This window comes from Pongo pygmaeus, chromosome 6 (genome assembly GCF_028885625.2).
Source record: "Pongo pygmaeus isolate AG05252 chromosome 6, NHGRI_mPonPyg2-v2.0_pri, whole genome shotgun sequence".
NCBI classification, from domain to species: domain Eukaryota; kingdom Metazoa; phylum Chordata; class Mammalia; order Primates; family Hominidae; genus Pongo; species Pongo pygmaeus.
The window spans coordinates 141105726-141123199 of record NC_072379.2 but is presented as its reverse complement, the minus strand read 5'-3'; the positions used below and the strand labels follow the sequence as shown (position 1 = coordinate 141123199).

The following is a 17474-nucleotide window of genomic DNA, read 5'->3' as shown; positions in this document are numbered from 1 at the left end:
ATAAAATCTCCTATTTTACAATATATGTAAACCACAAGTATATTTCTGTGTATAAATCTATTATACAAATAAACATATTAAATATACTATATATTTAAATATATAAATATATATTATTAAATTTTATATACATATTTTATATAAATAAAAATATATTATCTTATGTAAAATATATATTTATATATTTATATTTAATATATTAATGTATATTAACATGTATTAAATATTTATGTTAAATATAAATTAACTTTTATTAAATATATTAAATATTTATGTTAAATATAAATTAATGTATATTAAATAGATATTAAATATAAGTTAAATATAATTAAACTAAATTAAAACTAAATATAATTAAATAAAAATATAAATTAAATATAAATATAAATTAATGTATATTAAATATATGTTAAATATTTTTAATATAATGCATATATTATATGTAAATATATTTAATGTATAAATATGACATATTTGTATATTAAATACATATGTTATATATTATATATTTGATTTAATATATTATATATTTATATATTTATATAATTATATGTAATATAATTATATATAATATATAATTACATATTATATTATATATAATTATATTACATATAATATATCATATATTATATAATTATATATTATATATCATATATTACATAATTATATATTATATATCATATATTACATATTATTATTAATATTAATATTAATTATATTAATCAATATTATTAATTATATTATAATTAATATATTTTATTATATTTTAATAATAATTATAGTCTGCATTTTTATAATTTAATTTTAAATTATATATTAAATATATAAATTATATAGTTAATTAAATTATATAAATTATATCAAATATATAATTAAATTATATATTTTATATATTTTAAATTATATTTGAATTTTATAATTTAATTTAATTTTAAATTATGAAATTTTATAATTTTATAGTTTAATTTTAAATTATGAAATTTTATAATTTTATAATTTAATTTTAAATTATGAAATTTTATAATTTTATAATTTAATTTTAAATTATGAAATTTTATAATTTTATAATTTAAATATAATTATATAATTATATTATATAATTATATTATATAAATTATATAATTATATTATATAATTATATTATATAAATTATATTATTATATTATATAATTATATTATATAAATTATATTATTATATTATATAATTATATATTATATAAATTATATATTATATAAATTATATATTATATAATTATATATAATTATATAACTTAGCAAACATTTTAGTATTCTTTGTTTTACGAGCATGATAGGCTAACACTGTTATTTTACAGCAAACTCTTGGACATTTTTCTAATCCTCAAACATTTTATCTAGTTGTACTTATTTCACCGCCCACCCACAGTAAATCAGAATGAGTAATATTAGAACTGTGTGTTCAAAGATGCACCAAGAGGGTTAAAAAGCTCACAGGACTCTTCTGTTGCTTGTCCTCATTATTTTGATGCTGAAAGGTTTATCAGTAACCTCCACGTAATAGCTCAAATTGGAGGCAGCAGCAGTCCCATCAACCAGGTTAATATTTTCATGGGAAACTTCATAGCGTATGTTATTAAAGTCAGTGATCTGTCAAAAGAAAAACAGAAGGGACAACTGCAGATAAGACCAATTCCTTGTAGACAGAGCTATAAAAGACGTTCCATCTCAAATGACACCCCATGAGAATAGCTTCTAATTCTTGACATTGTGGCTCCTGATTTGTGAAATCACCCAATTACGTGTGCCCCATCAAATAAAAATTAGCCTGCCCATCCCATCCAGAGATTCCTGCAGAGAGGGAGAGAGGTACCTTCTGCCTCCACACTTCAAGCCCAATGTGGGCACACTGCTTTCTTCAGAAATGTATTTAGCAGTCACTCCCAAACCAACCTTAAAATGAAACCGATTGGATGTCTGATATTCAGCTGTGAAAAGGGTGGTGGCAACATCATTTCCAAACAGAGATGGTGATGGCAACCTTTTCAACTGGGCAGTAAATCCTAGGGGTGGCAAGATATGGGGAGAGAGAAAAGGAGACTAACTTTTAGTGTTTTGTTTTGTCTTGTTTTGTTTTTGTTTTTGTTTTGAGACGGAGTCTTGCCCTGCGGCCCAGGCTGGAGTGCAAGGCGTGATCTCGGCTCACTGCAACCTCCACCTCCCAGGTTCAAATGATTCTCCTGCCTCTGCCTCCCGAGTAGCTGGGATTACAGGCAGCCGCCACCACACCCAGCTAATTTTTGTATTTTTAGTAGAGACGGGGTTTCACCACATTGGTAAGGCTGGTCTTGAACTCCTGACCTCGTGATCCACCCGCGTCAGCCTCTCAAAGTGCTGGGATTACAGGCATGAGCCACCACGCCTGCCCGACTTTTAGCTTTTATTTTATTTTTCAGTTAACGTATCTGGGCCATAAGGAGTTGTTCCCAGGCGCAACATCAGGGCAGTGCTCACCTGTGCTTGTATTTGTATGGCCATTGCTGGCTTCATAGCCCCAGTTCCAGGGGAAGAAGCACCTAGGGACATTGGCATCCACCACAGGTGACCAGCAGCACTTATATTGCCATCTGCAGATATCCTGTAACAATGACACAGAGTTAGCAGTATATAAACCGAGGGAAGGAAAGTATTATCTGTCTGTTTATTTATAACCCATTTTATTCCAAGGAGAATTTAAGATAGGTTATAATTACATTCATTAATTTATTTGTTCTTTATTTATTCATGCATCTATCCAACTGTCCAATATGTATTTATTATCTACCAGACATGAAACTGATAATACAGATAAATAAGACATAGCTTGTGCCTTCAGCAAACTACTGTCTAGTGGCAAATCCATACAATTAGGAAAGCAATTACATACAGTATGATGATATGAGGGCTCCACCAAGTGTGTCCAGGAGCTGAGGGAACACACAGTCACTGTACCCAGCCTAGTAGGCTTGGAGTGGAGTAGGGAGAGCTTCCAGGTAAGTGAAAGGTAAGTCCCATCATGAAGCACCAGGGGAGGTTAGACAGAGGAACAGTGTTCCTGGCGGAGAAAGCAGCAGTGCATGACAGACTCAGAAAAACCACACATTTCTTGTGCCAAAAACATTAAGTATGAGAATGAAGCTGGAAATCACATAGTATTTTTACCATGAGTGGGCTGGAAGCCAGTCCAAGAAGTTTGGACTTTCCCATGAGAAAGAGTAATGCAAGTGGCTAACAATATAGCAAAAAAAGAAATGCATTTCCAAAAGGTAAGCAAAGTGAAGCTAAGAAAACTAGAGACGATTAAAATAAAACTAGGACAGAGGGTAACATAGAAATTCACAATGTGTCTACTATGTCCAAGGCAAAAACAAATCACATGTGGTTCTTTCTCAGAGTGGTTTGATTATAAATATTCTTTTGGTGTTATTTAGCAAGATTTATTTTGTAAAGGTCTTATAATTTTCAGGTTAATTTACATAAAATTATTTTGTTATGATAAATAAAACAAATGGCAACTGAGACCACTGTGTTAGAATAAACACTGGCATTCACCTTCCTCACCTAACTAAATTTACATGAAATGACAGAAATGATTTTTAGAAAAAAATTACAAATCTGTTTATAAAACAGCAAAATAAAATGCAATGTGGCAGGTGAGAAATTCAATTACAACTGAATTTCTTTTTTTTTGAGACAGAGTTTTGTTCTTGTTGCCCAGTCTGGAGAGCAATGGTGCGGTCTCGGCTCACTGTAATCTCTGCCTCCTGGGTTCCAGTGATTCTACTGCCTCAGCCTCCCAAGTAGGTAGGATTACAGGCTCCCACCACCACACCTGGCTAATTTTGTATTTTTAGTAGAGACAGGTTTCACCATGTTGGCCAGGCTAGTCTCGAACTCCTGACCTCAGGTGATCCACCCACCTCAGCCTCCCAAAGTGCTGGGATTACAGGCATGAGCCACCACGCCTGGCCTACAATTGAATTTCAATTACAATTACAACTACAATTGAAATTCAATTACAATTCAAGGTGAGATTTAGGTGGGGACGCAGAGTCAAACCATGTCATTCTGCACCTGGCCCCTCTCAAATCTCATGGCTTCACGTTTCAAAACATAATCATGCCCTTCCAATAGTCCCTTAAAGTTTTAACTCATTTCAGCATTAATCCAAAAGTACAAGTCCAAAGTCTTATCTGAGACAAGGCAAGTCCCTTCAGCCTATGAGCCTGTAAAATCAAAAGCAAGTTAGTTACTTCCTAGAACAATGGGGTACAGGCGTTGGGTAAATATACCCATTCCAAATGGGAGAAATTAGTCAAAATGAAGGGGCTACAGGCCCCATGCAAGTCTGAAATCCAATGAGGCTGTCAAATCCTAAAGCTCTGAAATAATCTCCTTTGACTCCATGTCTCACATCCAGGTCATACTGATGTGAGAGGTGGGCTCCCACAGCCTTGAGCAGCTCTGCCTCTGTGGCTCTGCTGGTACAGTCACTCTCTCGGCTGCTTTCATGGGCTGGCATTGAGTGTCTGCGGCTTTTCCGGGCATGCAGTGCAAGCCGTCAGTGGATCTACCATTCTGGGGGCTGGAGGACAGTGGCCCTCTTCTCCTAACTTCACTAGGCTGTGCCCCAGTGGGGACTCTGTGTCGGGGCTCTGACCCCACATTTCCCTTCCACACTGCCCTAGCAGAGGATCTCCATAAGGACTCCACCTATGCAGATAACTTGTGCCTGGCCATCCAGTCATTTCCATACGTCCTCTGAAATCTAGGTAGAGGTTCCTATACCTCGATTCTTGACTTCTACGTACCCACAGGCTCAACACCATGAAGAAGCAGCCAAGACTTGGGGCTTATACATTCTGAAGCCACAGCCTGAGCTGTACCTTGGCCCTTTTTAGCCATGCCTGGAGCTGCTGGGACACAGGACACCAAGTCCCTAGGCTGCACAGTGCAGGGGAGACCGTGGGCTGGGCCCATGAAACCATTTTTCTGTCCTAGGCCTCCTGCCCTGTGATGGGAGAGAGTGCTCTGAAGACCCCTGACCCCTGAAGCCATTTTCCCCATTGTCTCAGCAATTAACATTTGACTCCTTGTTACTTATGCAAATTTCTGCAGCTGGCTTGAATTTCTCCTCAGAAAATGGGTTTTTCTTTTCTATTGTATCATCAGGCTGCAAATTTTCTGAACTTTTATACTCCACTTCCCTTTTAAACATAAGTTCCAATTCCAAACCATATCTTTGTGAATACATAAGCTGAACACCTTTAACAGCACCCAAGTTACCTCTTGAACACTTTGCTGCTTAGAAATTTCTTCTGCCAGATACCCTAAATCATCTCTCTCAAGTTCAAGGTTCCACAGATCTCTAGGGCAGGGGTAAAATGCCACCAGTCTCTTTGCTAAAACATAGCAAGAGTCACCTTTATTCCATTTCCCAACAAGTTCCTCATCTCTGAGAAAAGCCATTCAACAAGTCTCAAGGAAGTTCCAAACTTTCCCACATCTTCCTGTCCTCTTCTGAGCCTTTCAAACTGTTCCAACCTCAGCCTGTTACCCAATTCTGAAGTCGCTTCCACATTTTCAGGTATCTTTACAGCAGCACCCCACTACTTGGTACCAATTTACTGTTTTAGTCAGTTCTCATGCTGCTAATAGAGACATACCCAAGACTGTGTAATTTATAAAGGAAAGACATTTAATGGACTCACAGTTCCACACGGCTGGGGAGGCCTCACAATCATGGTGGAAGATGAAGGAAGTACAAAGGAATGTCTTACATGGTGGCAGGCAAGAGAGCTTGTGCAGGGGAACTCCTCTTTATAAAACCATCAGATCTCATGAGACTTATTCACTACCATGAGAACAGTATGGGGGAAACTGCCCCATGATTCAATTATCTCCCCCTGGCCCATCCTTGACACACTGGGAGTATTAAAATTCAAGGTGAGATTTGGGTGGGGACACAAGGTCAAACCATATCACTTCCATTAAAAAGAAAATGAGGAATGTGTAATGTTAAGATTTAGAACAACAAGATTTAAAGCTCCTTAATATTTAAACCGAATTACAAAAGAAAACAACAAAAGAGAAGTGTTATGAAAAAAACTTTAAAAATCAAATTCAATTATCCCAGAAAATAATATTAAAAAAAAAATGGAAAACATGAAAGAAAGAGTAGGTGAAGTGACTGACAGACTCACATAGCAGCACTCAACTAAGAAGACTCCAGAAAGAGAAAGGAGAAGACAAATGAGGGAAAGAAAAGCAAATAAAATGTCATGGATCATGAACAACTCAATATACAACCCAAGACACTAGAAAAGTACAAAATACACCCACAAAAATTGTGTAAAATAATAAAAACTAAAGCAGTAATTATAAAGAAGCAAGTAACTACATTCATCAATTCAAAACATCCATTGAGTGCCTGTTCTGTTTAAAGAATTCATCCAGATTCCAGTGGCACAGGGTTGTCAGCAAGGACAGGAAGACAGATACCACCATTAATCAAATCCAGCTTGTTTCCACCACTGATTTGCAGTGTCATTTATATTATAAACTAAATTTAAGTGCATACGTATAAGCATGTGAATATGCATTTTGGGACTTATTATATTCAAATGGCTTATATGTCAATTCCTGTTATAACTCCACGCTGATATTACTATAGTGTGAGGATAAGTTTTGTCATTAGTCTGGCAAATGAATCAATCTACGAGTTTCTTTGGAAAGATCAAGGAAATAGAAATACCTTATCAAGTCTTATTTTGACAAAAAAGGGAAACAAACAAGGCTTAAAACAAAAATGAAAAATGACAACAGATATAAAGAATGAGTAAGAATCATGAGAAAACTTATTCGTAACAAATATTAGCCAATGAATATGAAACTCTAAATTAAATAAATCTTTACACAGTAAAAGTTTAAATAATCAAAATTGTCTAAGAAGAGATAGAAAACCTGAAATGACCAGTAACCATGAAAAATTGTGAAAGATAGTTAAGAATCTTTCCCTAAAAAAAAAAATTGCCCAAATGATTTGAGGAATAAAATATCCTCATATTATACATACTGTATTTTCAGAATATAGAAAAAGGTGGAAAGTTTCCTAATTCATTTTATGAAACTAGAATAGTTCTGCTAACAAAGTGAAAAAGGACAGTCCAAATAAGCAAGTAAACAAAAATATATAGGCCCATTTCACTTAAAAAACATAGATGTGCAAAACATCAATAAAATATTAGCAATTTGAATTCATTCATATATTAAAAGAATTAATACACAATATATAAATAGGTCTCATTAAGCAAAAGTGAAAATGGTTCCAAATTAAGAAATATTTTAACATAATTCACAACACTGACAAAAGAAAATCATATGGTAATCTCAACAGAAGCAACCTATTTTAAAAATATAATGTGGTAAATTCAAATGCCTTAAATTTAAAAAGCAAGTTGGAAAAATATATAGTATAATCAAATTTTTGTTAAAACAAAATAAATATATAGATGCAAAAGCTTATAAAGATCAAGAGAAGGATATACACTAAGCCATTGATTTGATTCTGGGTGACTCTGGAGGGGGTTGTTTGGAGATAGACAGGAAACATTAATACTTTCTCATTTTATTCTGTACATAACTATAATGTCTGAATCTTTCCTGTTAAAGGACTGTGTTCAGTGTGGATTGTGACACCAAAATCAAGAATATGTCACAACACTACTCATTTGAAAAAGGCATAGTGCTGACAAGTATTTCAGATGCTAACATCTGATGTCATTTTCCTGAAAAGCCACAATGTAAATATAACCAGTCAGTGCTTCATACCTATTATAAACAAAGTAATTCTATTATAACCATACAATCTTTTTAAATGTACTTATTAACTCTCCATAAATCTAATTGACATTCCCGTCTCATTGTCTTCAGATAACAAAAAAGGCTGGAAGGGATCAGTGAAGAAAGAATTTGTGGGTCTGGGTGGCCTGTGGATAATTGATTTTCCTAAGGCAGACATTAAGTAGCTCTGCTCCCTCTGAAACTGGGGTCAGTGTAATTCAAAAGGTCAGTTTCATTGTCATAAATTGTTTCAAAGTCCACAGACCTCTATAAAAAGCAATAAACATTTAGGTAAGTGGTCTGCTCTAACATCCCTACTTCAGTTTTCAACCATTACCAATATCCCAGACCCCAAATTGTCTAGTACAACCTCCATTTGATGCAGGGATTTCTTCAACAGAGTCTCTGATAGATGCTGAAAATCTGTAAATGACATGTAACCAACTTCTTCCAAAACCAGGGAATTCCTCTTCTATAATTAGTATTTTATTGTAGTGTTATTTATTAGGTTTAGTTAAAATCAGTGTCCAGGAAGTTCCATTTTCTAAAACCTACTATAGCTGCATGTTGCCTTTCAGATAAACTGTCTCAAACTATATTGACAATTTAGAAAGAAAAGAGAATCTTGTAACCTATGAGTTAAAAGACATGGAAGAAAATTGAATGCACATTGGAAAAAACTTCCAACTGTTATTATTTGCAGGTAACATTATCATATCAGAAAAAAACAAGAGTCTACAAACTAGGACAATTAATAAGTAAATTTAAGATTTCTGGTTACAAGATCAGTATTCAAAAATCAATTTTAAATCTATATATCAACAACAGAGAAACAGAAAATTAAAATTTAAGAATAAGACTTGAATAGAATCAAATAGGAAAAAAGTAGCAAAACCATGTGCAAAAGCTTTATATCAAAAATTTCAAAACTAAAATCTCAGTACATAGAAAGATATATACCATGTTTAGGAATTGAAATATTCACCCTTGTAAAGATGGTAATTTTCCCAAATTTAACCTGTAAATTTTATGCAATCACAATAAAATTTCTAGTAAGTTTTGTGAGAAAACTGGCAGGCTAGTATGAGAGACATTAAAATTAAAATGTTTTCAGAAACCTAAAGGGCAAAGAATAAGCTAGGCAATTCTGAAGAAAAGTAAGAATGATTTGGAGGACTTCTACAACCACACATTAAGACCTATCATAAAGCAATAGTAATTAAGGCTGTACGGTATTAGCAAAAGAACAAACTAATAACTCAACAAATACATTCCAGAAGCAGATCCATACCTATAAAGACATAATTTACAGTAAAGGTGTCACTAAAATGCAGAGGGAAAAAGATGTTCAGTTCAATAAGTGGTGATGGATCGATTAAAAATTCAAGAAAAAAATGTTTCTGGGCCAGGTGCAGTGGCTCACGCCTGTAATCCCAGCAGTTTGGGAGGCTGAGGTGGGCAGATCACTAGGTCAGGAGTTTGAGACCAGCCTGACCAAAATGGTGAAACCCCATCTCTACTAAAAATGCAAAAAATTAGCCAGGCATGATAGCAGGTGCCTGTAATCCCAGCTACTCAGGAAGCTGAGGTGTGAGAATCACCTGAACCTGGGAGGTGGAGGTTTCAGTGAGCCGAGATCGTACCTCTGCACTCCAGCCTGGGGACAGAGCAAGACTCCGTCTCAAAAAAAAAAAAAAAAAAAAAAAAAAGTTTCTAGACTCTTACCTGATACCATATACAAAAATCAGTACTATATTCATAAAAGACCTAAATTTGAAAGATAGGACAATAATGCTTTTAAGGGAAAGATAGTAATATATTTTTCTGACCTTGGAGTAGGCAAGAATTACTAAATAGAATATGAAATGAACCAACCATTGAAAAAGTGATAAAGTGAACTATTTTAAAATTATGAACTATTTGTCATCAACAGTCTCCATTAAGAGAGTTAAAAGACAAACCATAGACTAAGATATATACCTAACAAAGGATTTGTATCCAGAATACATAAAAAATTACTACAAAGCAATGAAAAAGATGAACAGTTCAGTAGAAAAAAAGGCAAAAAATTAAAAAGACATTTCATAAATATGATTGCCGACTAGCCAATAAGCATTTCTGAAGATATTTAACCTTATTAGTCATGAGAAAAATGAAAATTAAAACCATAGAGTGGTTAAATTGAAAAAGGAGAAAACACCAAGCGTTGACTAGGATGTAGAGCAAATGAACTCCTATACTACTAAAAGAAATGCAAATTGATACAAATACTTTGAAAAATGATTTTGCAATGTCAGCTAAAGTTAAACATGTACATATCCTACAGACTGAAAGTTCCATCCTTAGGTATAGAGCCAATAAAAATTATTCCAACTGTTCACCCGAAGATACCCAAAAATTTGATGCAAATTTTTTTGAATCGTGCTGTTCATAGCAGCACGATTCAAAAAAAAATTTCTAGATGAAAACTCACAAATGCCTATAAGAGTAGGGTGGATACAGCAAAAAATATATATATATATAACTATACCTACCAATAGGCTAAATCTCATAAAAATAATTTTGAGGTCGGGAGCGGTGGCTCACCCCTGTAATTCCAGCACATTGGGAGGCTGAAGGGGGTGGATCATAAGGTCAAGAGACCATCCTGGCCAATATGGTGAAACCCTGTCACTACTAAAGATACAAAAATTAGCCAGGCATGGTGATGCATGCCTGTAGTCCCAGCTACTCTGAAGGCTGAGGCAGAAGAATTGCTTGAACCAGGGAGGCGGAGGTTGCAGTGAGCCGAGATCGCCCCAGTGCACTCCAGTCTGGCAACAGAGTGAGATTCCGTCCAACAACAACAACAAAAAAATTTAATAGAACTTGAAGTTTATAAATTTGAAAATATGGATGAAGTGGACAACATCCTACTATATGCCAAGGGAAGAATGGTTAAACTATGGCATACTCATATAATGGAATATCACTCAGTGGTAGCAAGAATTATCTAATATTTGCAACAATAAAGATGAATCTCAAAAATGTGCTGAATGAAAGAGGCTCTACACTACACTGTATGATTCCATTCATATGAAGTTCTGCAACAAGCAAAACTAAACTAAGGTGGAGATAAATCATATCAGTGATTACCTGTTAAGGGGTACAAGTCGGAATAACTATTGGGAAATGTCATAAGATAACTTTCTGTAGTGATGGTAACATTCTGTATCTTTGGGTATAGAATGGTTTGGCTTACACATGTGTAGTCATTTGCCATAATTCAACAAATGTGTGCCAAAGAATTGTGCAAAATGTATTAATAACAACTCTTTGTATTTGCATTGTATATAAGTGTAATATCTGAAGATAAATAACTATAATCAAACTTTGGACTGTAGCTAATAATATACATGGTGAGAAATTTATGAAAAAGTGAACTGGTTTCTAGAACTTACTTTCAAATGCATAGAAATCAGATAGATTAATAGATGAATGAAGTGTGGGATAAGTGATAAATATGAGAAAGCAAAGTAAAATATTAAGGTGAAATTTAAGTGGTAGGTAATGGGTATTATTGTAAACTTGTTTGAAAAGTTCAATACTAAATTGTTGGAAAAAATCCATTTTCCATTTCTTTTGAAAAAAAGTTAAAATAAGAATATGAAGATGGTTCCTAACATATATCAATAAAACAATTCTCTTAAGCCAATAGCTAACTTTGTGCTTGACAATTTGCCCACGAATTTCCATTAAAGTCAAGCATAAAATAAAGGTTGGCAACCATCATCACTTTAATTATATTACTCTGGTAGAAATAGACAATACGATTAGACATGAATGTACAAGATAATATTAATAGAAAGAAAAATTATCCTTATTTTCCTATAATTCTATACTTAATATCCAGAGAAGGGACTACAAAACATTTTTTATAAACAATAGGAGATTTAACTTGATCAATTATATAATAAATAGAATATAAATATACTGTATAAACATAATATAAAGTAAAAATAATAAATATAAAAATAAAATAATAGTAAGAAAAGAAGCATTATAATAAAAGAAGCACAACTTACAAAATATAATGGATTATATTTACAGTAGAAACAAAGGATGTGAAATACGTAGCGAAAACATCATAATTCACATGCAGTAAAACATATAAGAGAAACAAAAAACTCAGTTAAGAAATAAATATATGTATATATGGGCCGGGTACGGTGGCTCACACCTGTAAGCCCAGCATTTTGGGAGGCCGAGGCAGGTGGATCACCTGGGGTCAGGAGTTCGAGGCCCCCTGGCCATCACAGTGAAACCCTGCCTCTACTAAAAATACAAAATTTAGCTGGGTGTGGTGGCTGGCACCTGTAATCCCAGCTACTCGGGAGGCTGAGGCACAAGAATTGCTTGAACCTGGGAGGCAGAGGTTGCAGTGAGCCAAGATCTGCGCCACTGTACTCCAGCCTGGCAACAAAGTGAGACTCTGTCTCAAAAAAAAAGAAAAGAAAGAAATATATGTATGTATGAAAAGAACTGAAATGGAGATACTTTCTATGTTTTTATAACAGGAAGATTGAAAACTATCAAAATATCAATATTGTTTAAAATTTAACCTAAAATTCAATACTGTCCTTATTAATATCTCAAGAAGATACAGAATTTAGAATATGGGACAAAGAAGTAAAATTTAAATATGTAAATACATACAACCTTTATGAGAAAGTCCTAAGTCACAACTAATCAGGGATCAAATAGCTGATATTTTATGGAAGCTACTCAGGGAGAAAACCTGTGTTCTTTAGCACATATTCATTGGGACCTCTATTGCTAATAACATAATCCAGAGGCCTCTTGTTGTAACAAGTTGCCTGAGTTCCGTAAGTGACTCAGCCAGTGACTCAGGTAAATGCTAATCTATTTTCTATCACTATGGATTTCCCTATTTGCATGTGCTTAATGGCCTCTATTCTCAAAGAATACACAGTCTAGCCCACAAACATTTAATCTTTCTACCATAATCCTTGGAATCACACCTAAGGTACATTTAGTAACACCTGTAAACCCCCTCCACCTTGGACTTTATAATCCACAGATTAACATTCTTGTTAGCTTTTCCTACTCTTCCTTTTTCTCAACTCTGCTTCCCTCACGATCTTAATATTGTTATTTCAATAAGGTAAGAAAGAAAGAAATCCAAACAAATCAGAGGCCCAGAAGCCATGCCACCCCTGCCCTTTCCCCCCTTCACATATTCATTTCTTTTCCATAACACCCCGTAGGCCACCAAAAGGGACCTTATTTCTCTGACCTCGGTCACCTCCTGGTCAGGTGTGCAGTCTATCCTTTCCGATTGGGGAATCTCTGGGCACTCTGGAGTAAATGAAGTATCTGCATAGGAATTAGAGGATAAAGTTGAAAATGTGTAGTGTAATCACAGCTCCAGGAAGGAAGCCAGCAAAGTTACAGACTTTTGGCCAATTCTCCACACAACAGATCACCGGTAGCTGGTATCTACATTTGCATACAATGTTTAACACTTCTCCAAGCTGGTATCTATATTTGCATATGATGTTTAACACTTCTCCAAGGTTAAACACATTTATTTCTACTTTGTTTGCTTTTTAAACAGATACAATTTATATACCACAAAATTCATCCTCTGAAAGTATATGTCAACAGTTTTTAGTTATGAAGTTGTACAACCTATGACCACTGTTGAATTCCAGAACAATTTCATCACTCCAAAAAGAAATAACATACACATTAGCAGTTATTTTCTATTCCCTTGTTCTCCCAATCCCTGGCACACACTCATCTATTTTCTATCACTATGGATTTGCCTATTCTGAACATTTCCTATAAAAAGAATCATAAAATGTGTGGCCTTTTTTGCCTGGCTCCCTTCACTTGGCGTAAGGTTTTGCAGGTTAATCCATGTTGTAGTATGTATCAGTGCTTCATTGCTTTTAATGGCTGAATCACATTTTTTGTGTGTGGATATACCACATTTTGTTTATCTATTCATCGGTTCATGTACATTTGGGTTGTTTCTACTTTTTGACCGTTATACATAATCCTGCTATAAGCATTCGCGTAAGTTTCTCTGTGAGCCATGTTTTCAGTTTTCTTGGTTATATACCTAGAAGTGGAATTGTTAGGTCATGTGATTAACTCTATCTGTATCTTTTCAAGGAACTGGCAAAGTTTTCCAAAGTAACCACACCATTTTAGCCATGTAGAAGCCAGTTTCTCTGTAACCTCAACAACACTTGTTTTTATCTGTTTTTAATTATAGTCATCATAGTGGGTATGAAAGTGATATGTTATTGTTTTGACTTGTGCTTCCCAAATAACCAATGATGTTGAATATACTTTCATGGGTTTAGTGGCCATTTATAGATTTCCTTGGGAGAAATGTCTATTTAAATGTTTTACTCATTTAGAAAACTTTTTTTAAAAAATTTGGATTTGTAGTATTTCTTTATACATCCTAAGAGAATATATTCTCTTATATTCCAATGTATTATCTTAGGATGTAAAAAGAAATATATTTGCAAATGATGTATCTGATAAGGGCCCAACATCGGATACATCATCTGCAGATATGTTCCCTGAATCTGTGGATTGTTTTTCACACTCTTGATAGTTTTCTTCAAAGTGTGCTGCAAAGCACAAAGTTTTTTTCAATTTTGATGAAGTCCAATTTGCCTATTTTTTTCTTTGGTTGCTGTGCTTTGGGTGTCATCTAAGAAACTATTATCTAATCCAAGGTCACAGACATTTTTATTTACATTTTCTTAGAGTTTTATAGTTTTAGCTCTTATATTTAGGTCTTTGATCAATTTTGAGTTAATGTTTATATATGTTGTCAGGTAGGGATCCAACATTATTATTTTTTTTTGTTACCAGGGAAGCCCTGAATAAACAGCTGGGAAAGTCTTTTTTTCTTACTGTTTTTTCTTTAGTCTCTTATTTATAGGCACAGCTGCTTAAAGACACCAGATGGCTCAGGCTACATATCAGGAAGACATTATTGGCCCCATTGGAAATATACATCTTCACTCAACATTGGCTATTCTTGCTTTAGGCTTTATCAACTTTTAGGAATCTTCTCCCCATAACAACAGCAGTAGTAGGACTGGTTCATGGACTCCATGAACCATCTAAAATCCAGAATTTCATCAGAATTTGGAGGAAACAGTTACCGTGGGTATTAGCAGGTGCCCTTTAGTGCTTTCATTTTGATTCAAAACAAAGCCCCCAAATATATTCACTATCACTATCTTTATGGCTGTACATTTCTTTGTGTACATATGTATATATTTCAATAAAAAATTGTCTTAAAACTGGATTCCTGCAATATGCAACAACATGGATGAACCTTGAGGACATTATGCAAAATGAATTAAGCCAGTCACAAAAGGATAAATACTCTGGGAGTCCACTTACATAAATTATTTAAAATAAACTCATAGAAGCAAAGAAGAGAACGGTAGTTGTCAGGAGTTAGGGGGAACAGGGAATGCGGAGTTGCTAATCCCCATGTATAACATTTCAGTTATGCAAGATGAATAAGTTCCAGAAATCTGATGTACAACATTGTTTCAATAGATAACAATACTGTATTATACTCTTAAAAATCCAGTAAGAGGGTAGATGCTTTGTTCTCTTCTTACCACAATAAAAACAAATTGATTTTAAAGCCCACCTTTCAACCCATGGAAACACATCTTCAAAAAAAAAGAAAACCAGAGAAAAGTTCAGTATGTAAGACAGTTAAAAGCAGGAATATTCTGCATAAATCAGAATGTGGTTTAGGGTGAATGTAGGTGTGAAGATCTAGTTTTATATCAAATAAAATAAACCAATTATTCATATACACTGGACAGCAATCTCAGGAGACTTGTTACCCAAAAAATGTTTTAGAGGGGAGAAGTAGGAATACACTCAAAATGGCTTATATCAATGGTTTTCAGATCATCTTTCAAAGTTGTAACAGTTCCTAGAAAGTGTCTTAATGTTTACTGTGCAGAGAGGTGAAAAGAGATGGAGCAGGTAGGGTTCTACCATCAGGACAGCTTCTTTTCACTGTAGGCTCAATTCACATCTGTAAAGTGAGCTTGTCAAGCAGAACAAAGCCCAAATTCAGCTTTAACTGAAAATACATTTTTGAATTACACACATTTTATTATTTAAAGTATAATATGTGCATGAAAGAGAAGGCATTCTGTCTGATGCTTCTGGGTGCCTGAGACAGAGAGACAGACAGACAGACAGAACAGTTTCAAAGGCACCTATGAAGAAACTATAGCTATGTATGTTGGTATAACCAGGCCAACTTAATCATCCCACCACCTCCCTGTAACCTTAGTTTCCTTTTCCATAATATAATGGGGCTGGGCACTGTTACCTTAACAGTCCTTTCTCATTGAAGGCAGTACGACTTCATGACTCTGGGTTGAAGAGCAGGCATCTGGTGAGCCTAATTTTGCATCTTGTTAAAATTGCACCAAATGGGGCTTGTGAGACCCTGAACATCACTAACATTCAGGGTTTCAGTGCAGAAAAAGAACACTTATCTTTTGGAGTTGAACTTAAACTAATCATGGATGTGAATTTTGAATACTGCAATGTAGTGGCATATTGAAAAGTAAAAGAATAAAATAATCTCTTTGGCATTTAGAGGGGACTTCCTTTACCCAGCCTTCCAACCTACAAGCATCTCCTTTACCTGAAGTTTCCTCCAACACAAGAAGCAGCAAGAGGATATCTATGGTCACCACAATTAAGCAGAAGATGATCAGAAGTACTTCCAATACACTGAGCTTCCTCGCCATCTAGATAGACAGAGATAATTGGGTTAAAACAAATCACAAGGCCCCACCAATCTAAGAGGATACATAATCATTGTATCCAAACGTGGAATTGTTTGCAAGATGACCTTGATTATCAGCATCCTCTTTAAATAATCTAAAGAATATTTGTTTCCACTTATCAGTGTCCCTAATTAACTCTAGCTTTACATCCAACACCTGTAGAGCTCTTGCCTTTTTTGCATGTAGAGGAATTGAGGATTGTCCAAGGAAAAATATATCAGACATGAAGAACTGAAGGGAAAATGTTGTGGAATAACACACAGAAGAGAGATGAGGGGCTGAGGTAGCTCACAAAACCCTTTAGATGTCACTTTGATCTTCACATCCACCTAATGTAGTAGACAGGAAGGTATGCTCAGGGAGAGAGAAAGTAGCAAAACTGGAATCCAAGTCTTCTTCTTTCAACTGCCCTGGGCATGATGCTGAAGTCACTGTTTAGACTGTTTAAACGTCAGTGACACTCTCAAGGATCTGGTAACAAAAGTGATCCTGATACCCAGCATAAGGCTTGCTGGGATGTTCACAGCAAACAACTCACATAAATTTGGTGGCTCCCAGTAACCCCGAAGATCATTTATTGACCCAAGATTTAAAATATTTTCTATATTGGAGGATGTACTGAACTAGGAATCAAAGGGCTTGAATTCTTGTCCTGATTTTCTTACTAACAGATGGGCTATTTACCTCTTTGGACCTGTATTTCTTCATCTACAAAAATGAGATCAGACACTGGATATGTTCTCATTTTTCTGC

At 34.6% G+C, this 17474-nt stretch overlaps 1 protein-coding gene across 1 annotated transcript in view; it reads right to left on the bottom strand.

Annotated features, from left to right (window-relative positions):
* The window catches only part of MGAM2 (maltase-glucoamylase 2 (putative)), a 109988-nt gene that overhangs the window by 88228 nt on the left and 4286 nt on the right, over window positions 1-17474 (bottom strand). The window contains exons 2-6 of the mRNA XM_054493932.1: window positions 16577-16682; window positions 13154-13233; window positions 2491-2614; window positions 1930-2039; window positions 1472-1626 (exon numbers count right to left, since the gene is read on the bottom strand). Of these exons, the coding sequence (XP_054349907.1) occupies window positions 1472-1626; window positions 1930-2039; window positions 2491-2614; window positions 13154-13233; window positions 16577-16682 (575 nt within the window). The remainder of the gene's footprint in view (window positions 1-1471; window positions 1627-1929; window positions 2040-2490; window positions 2615-13153; window positions 13234-16576; window positions 16683-17474) is intronic.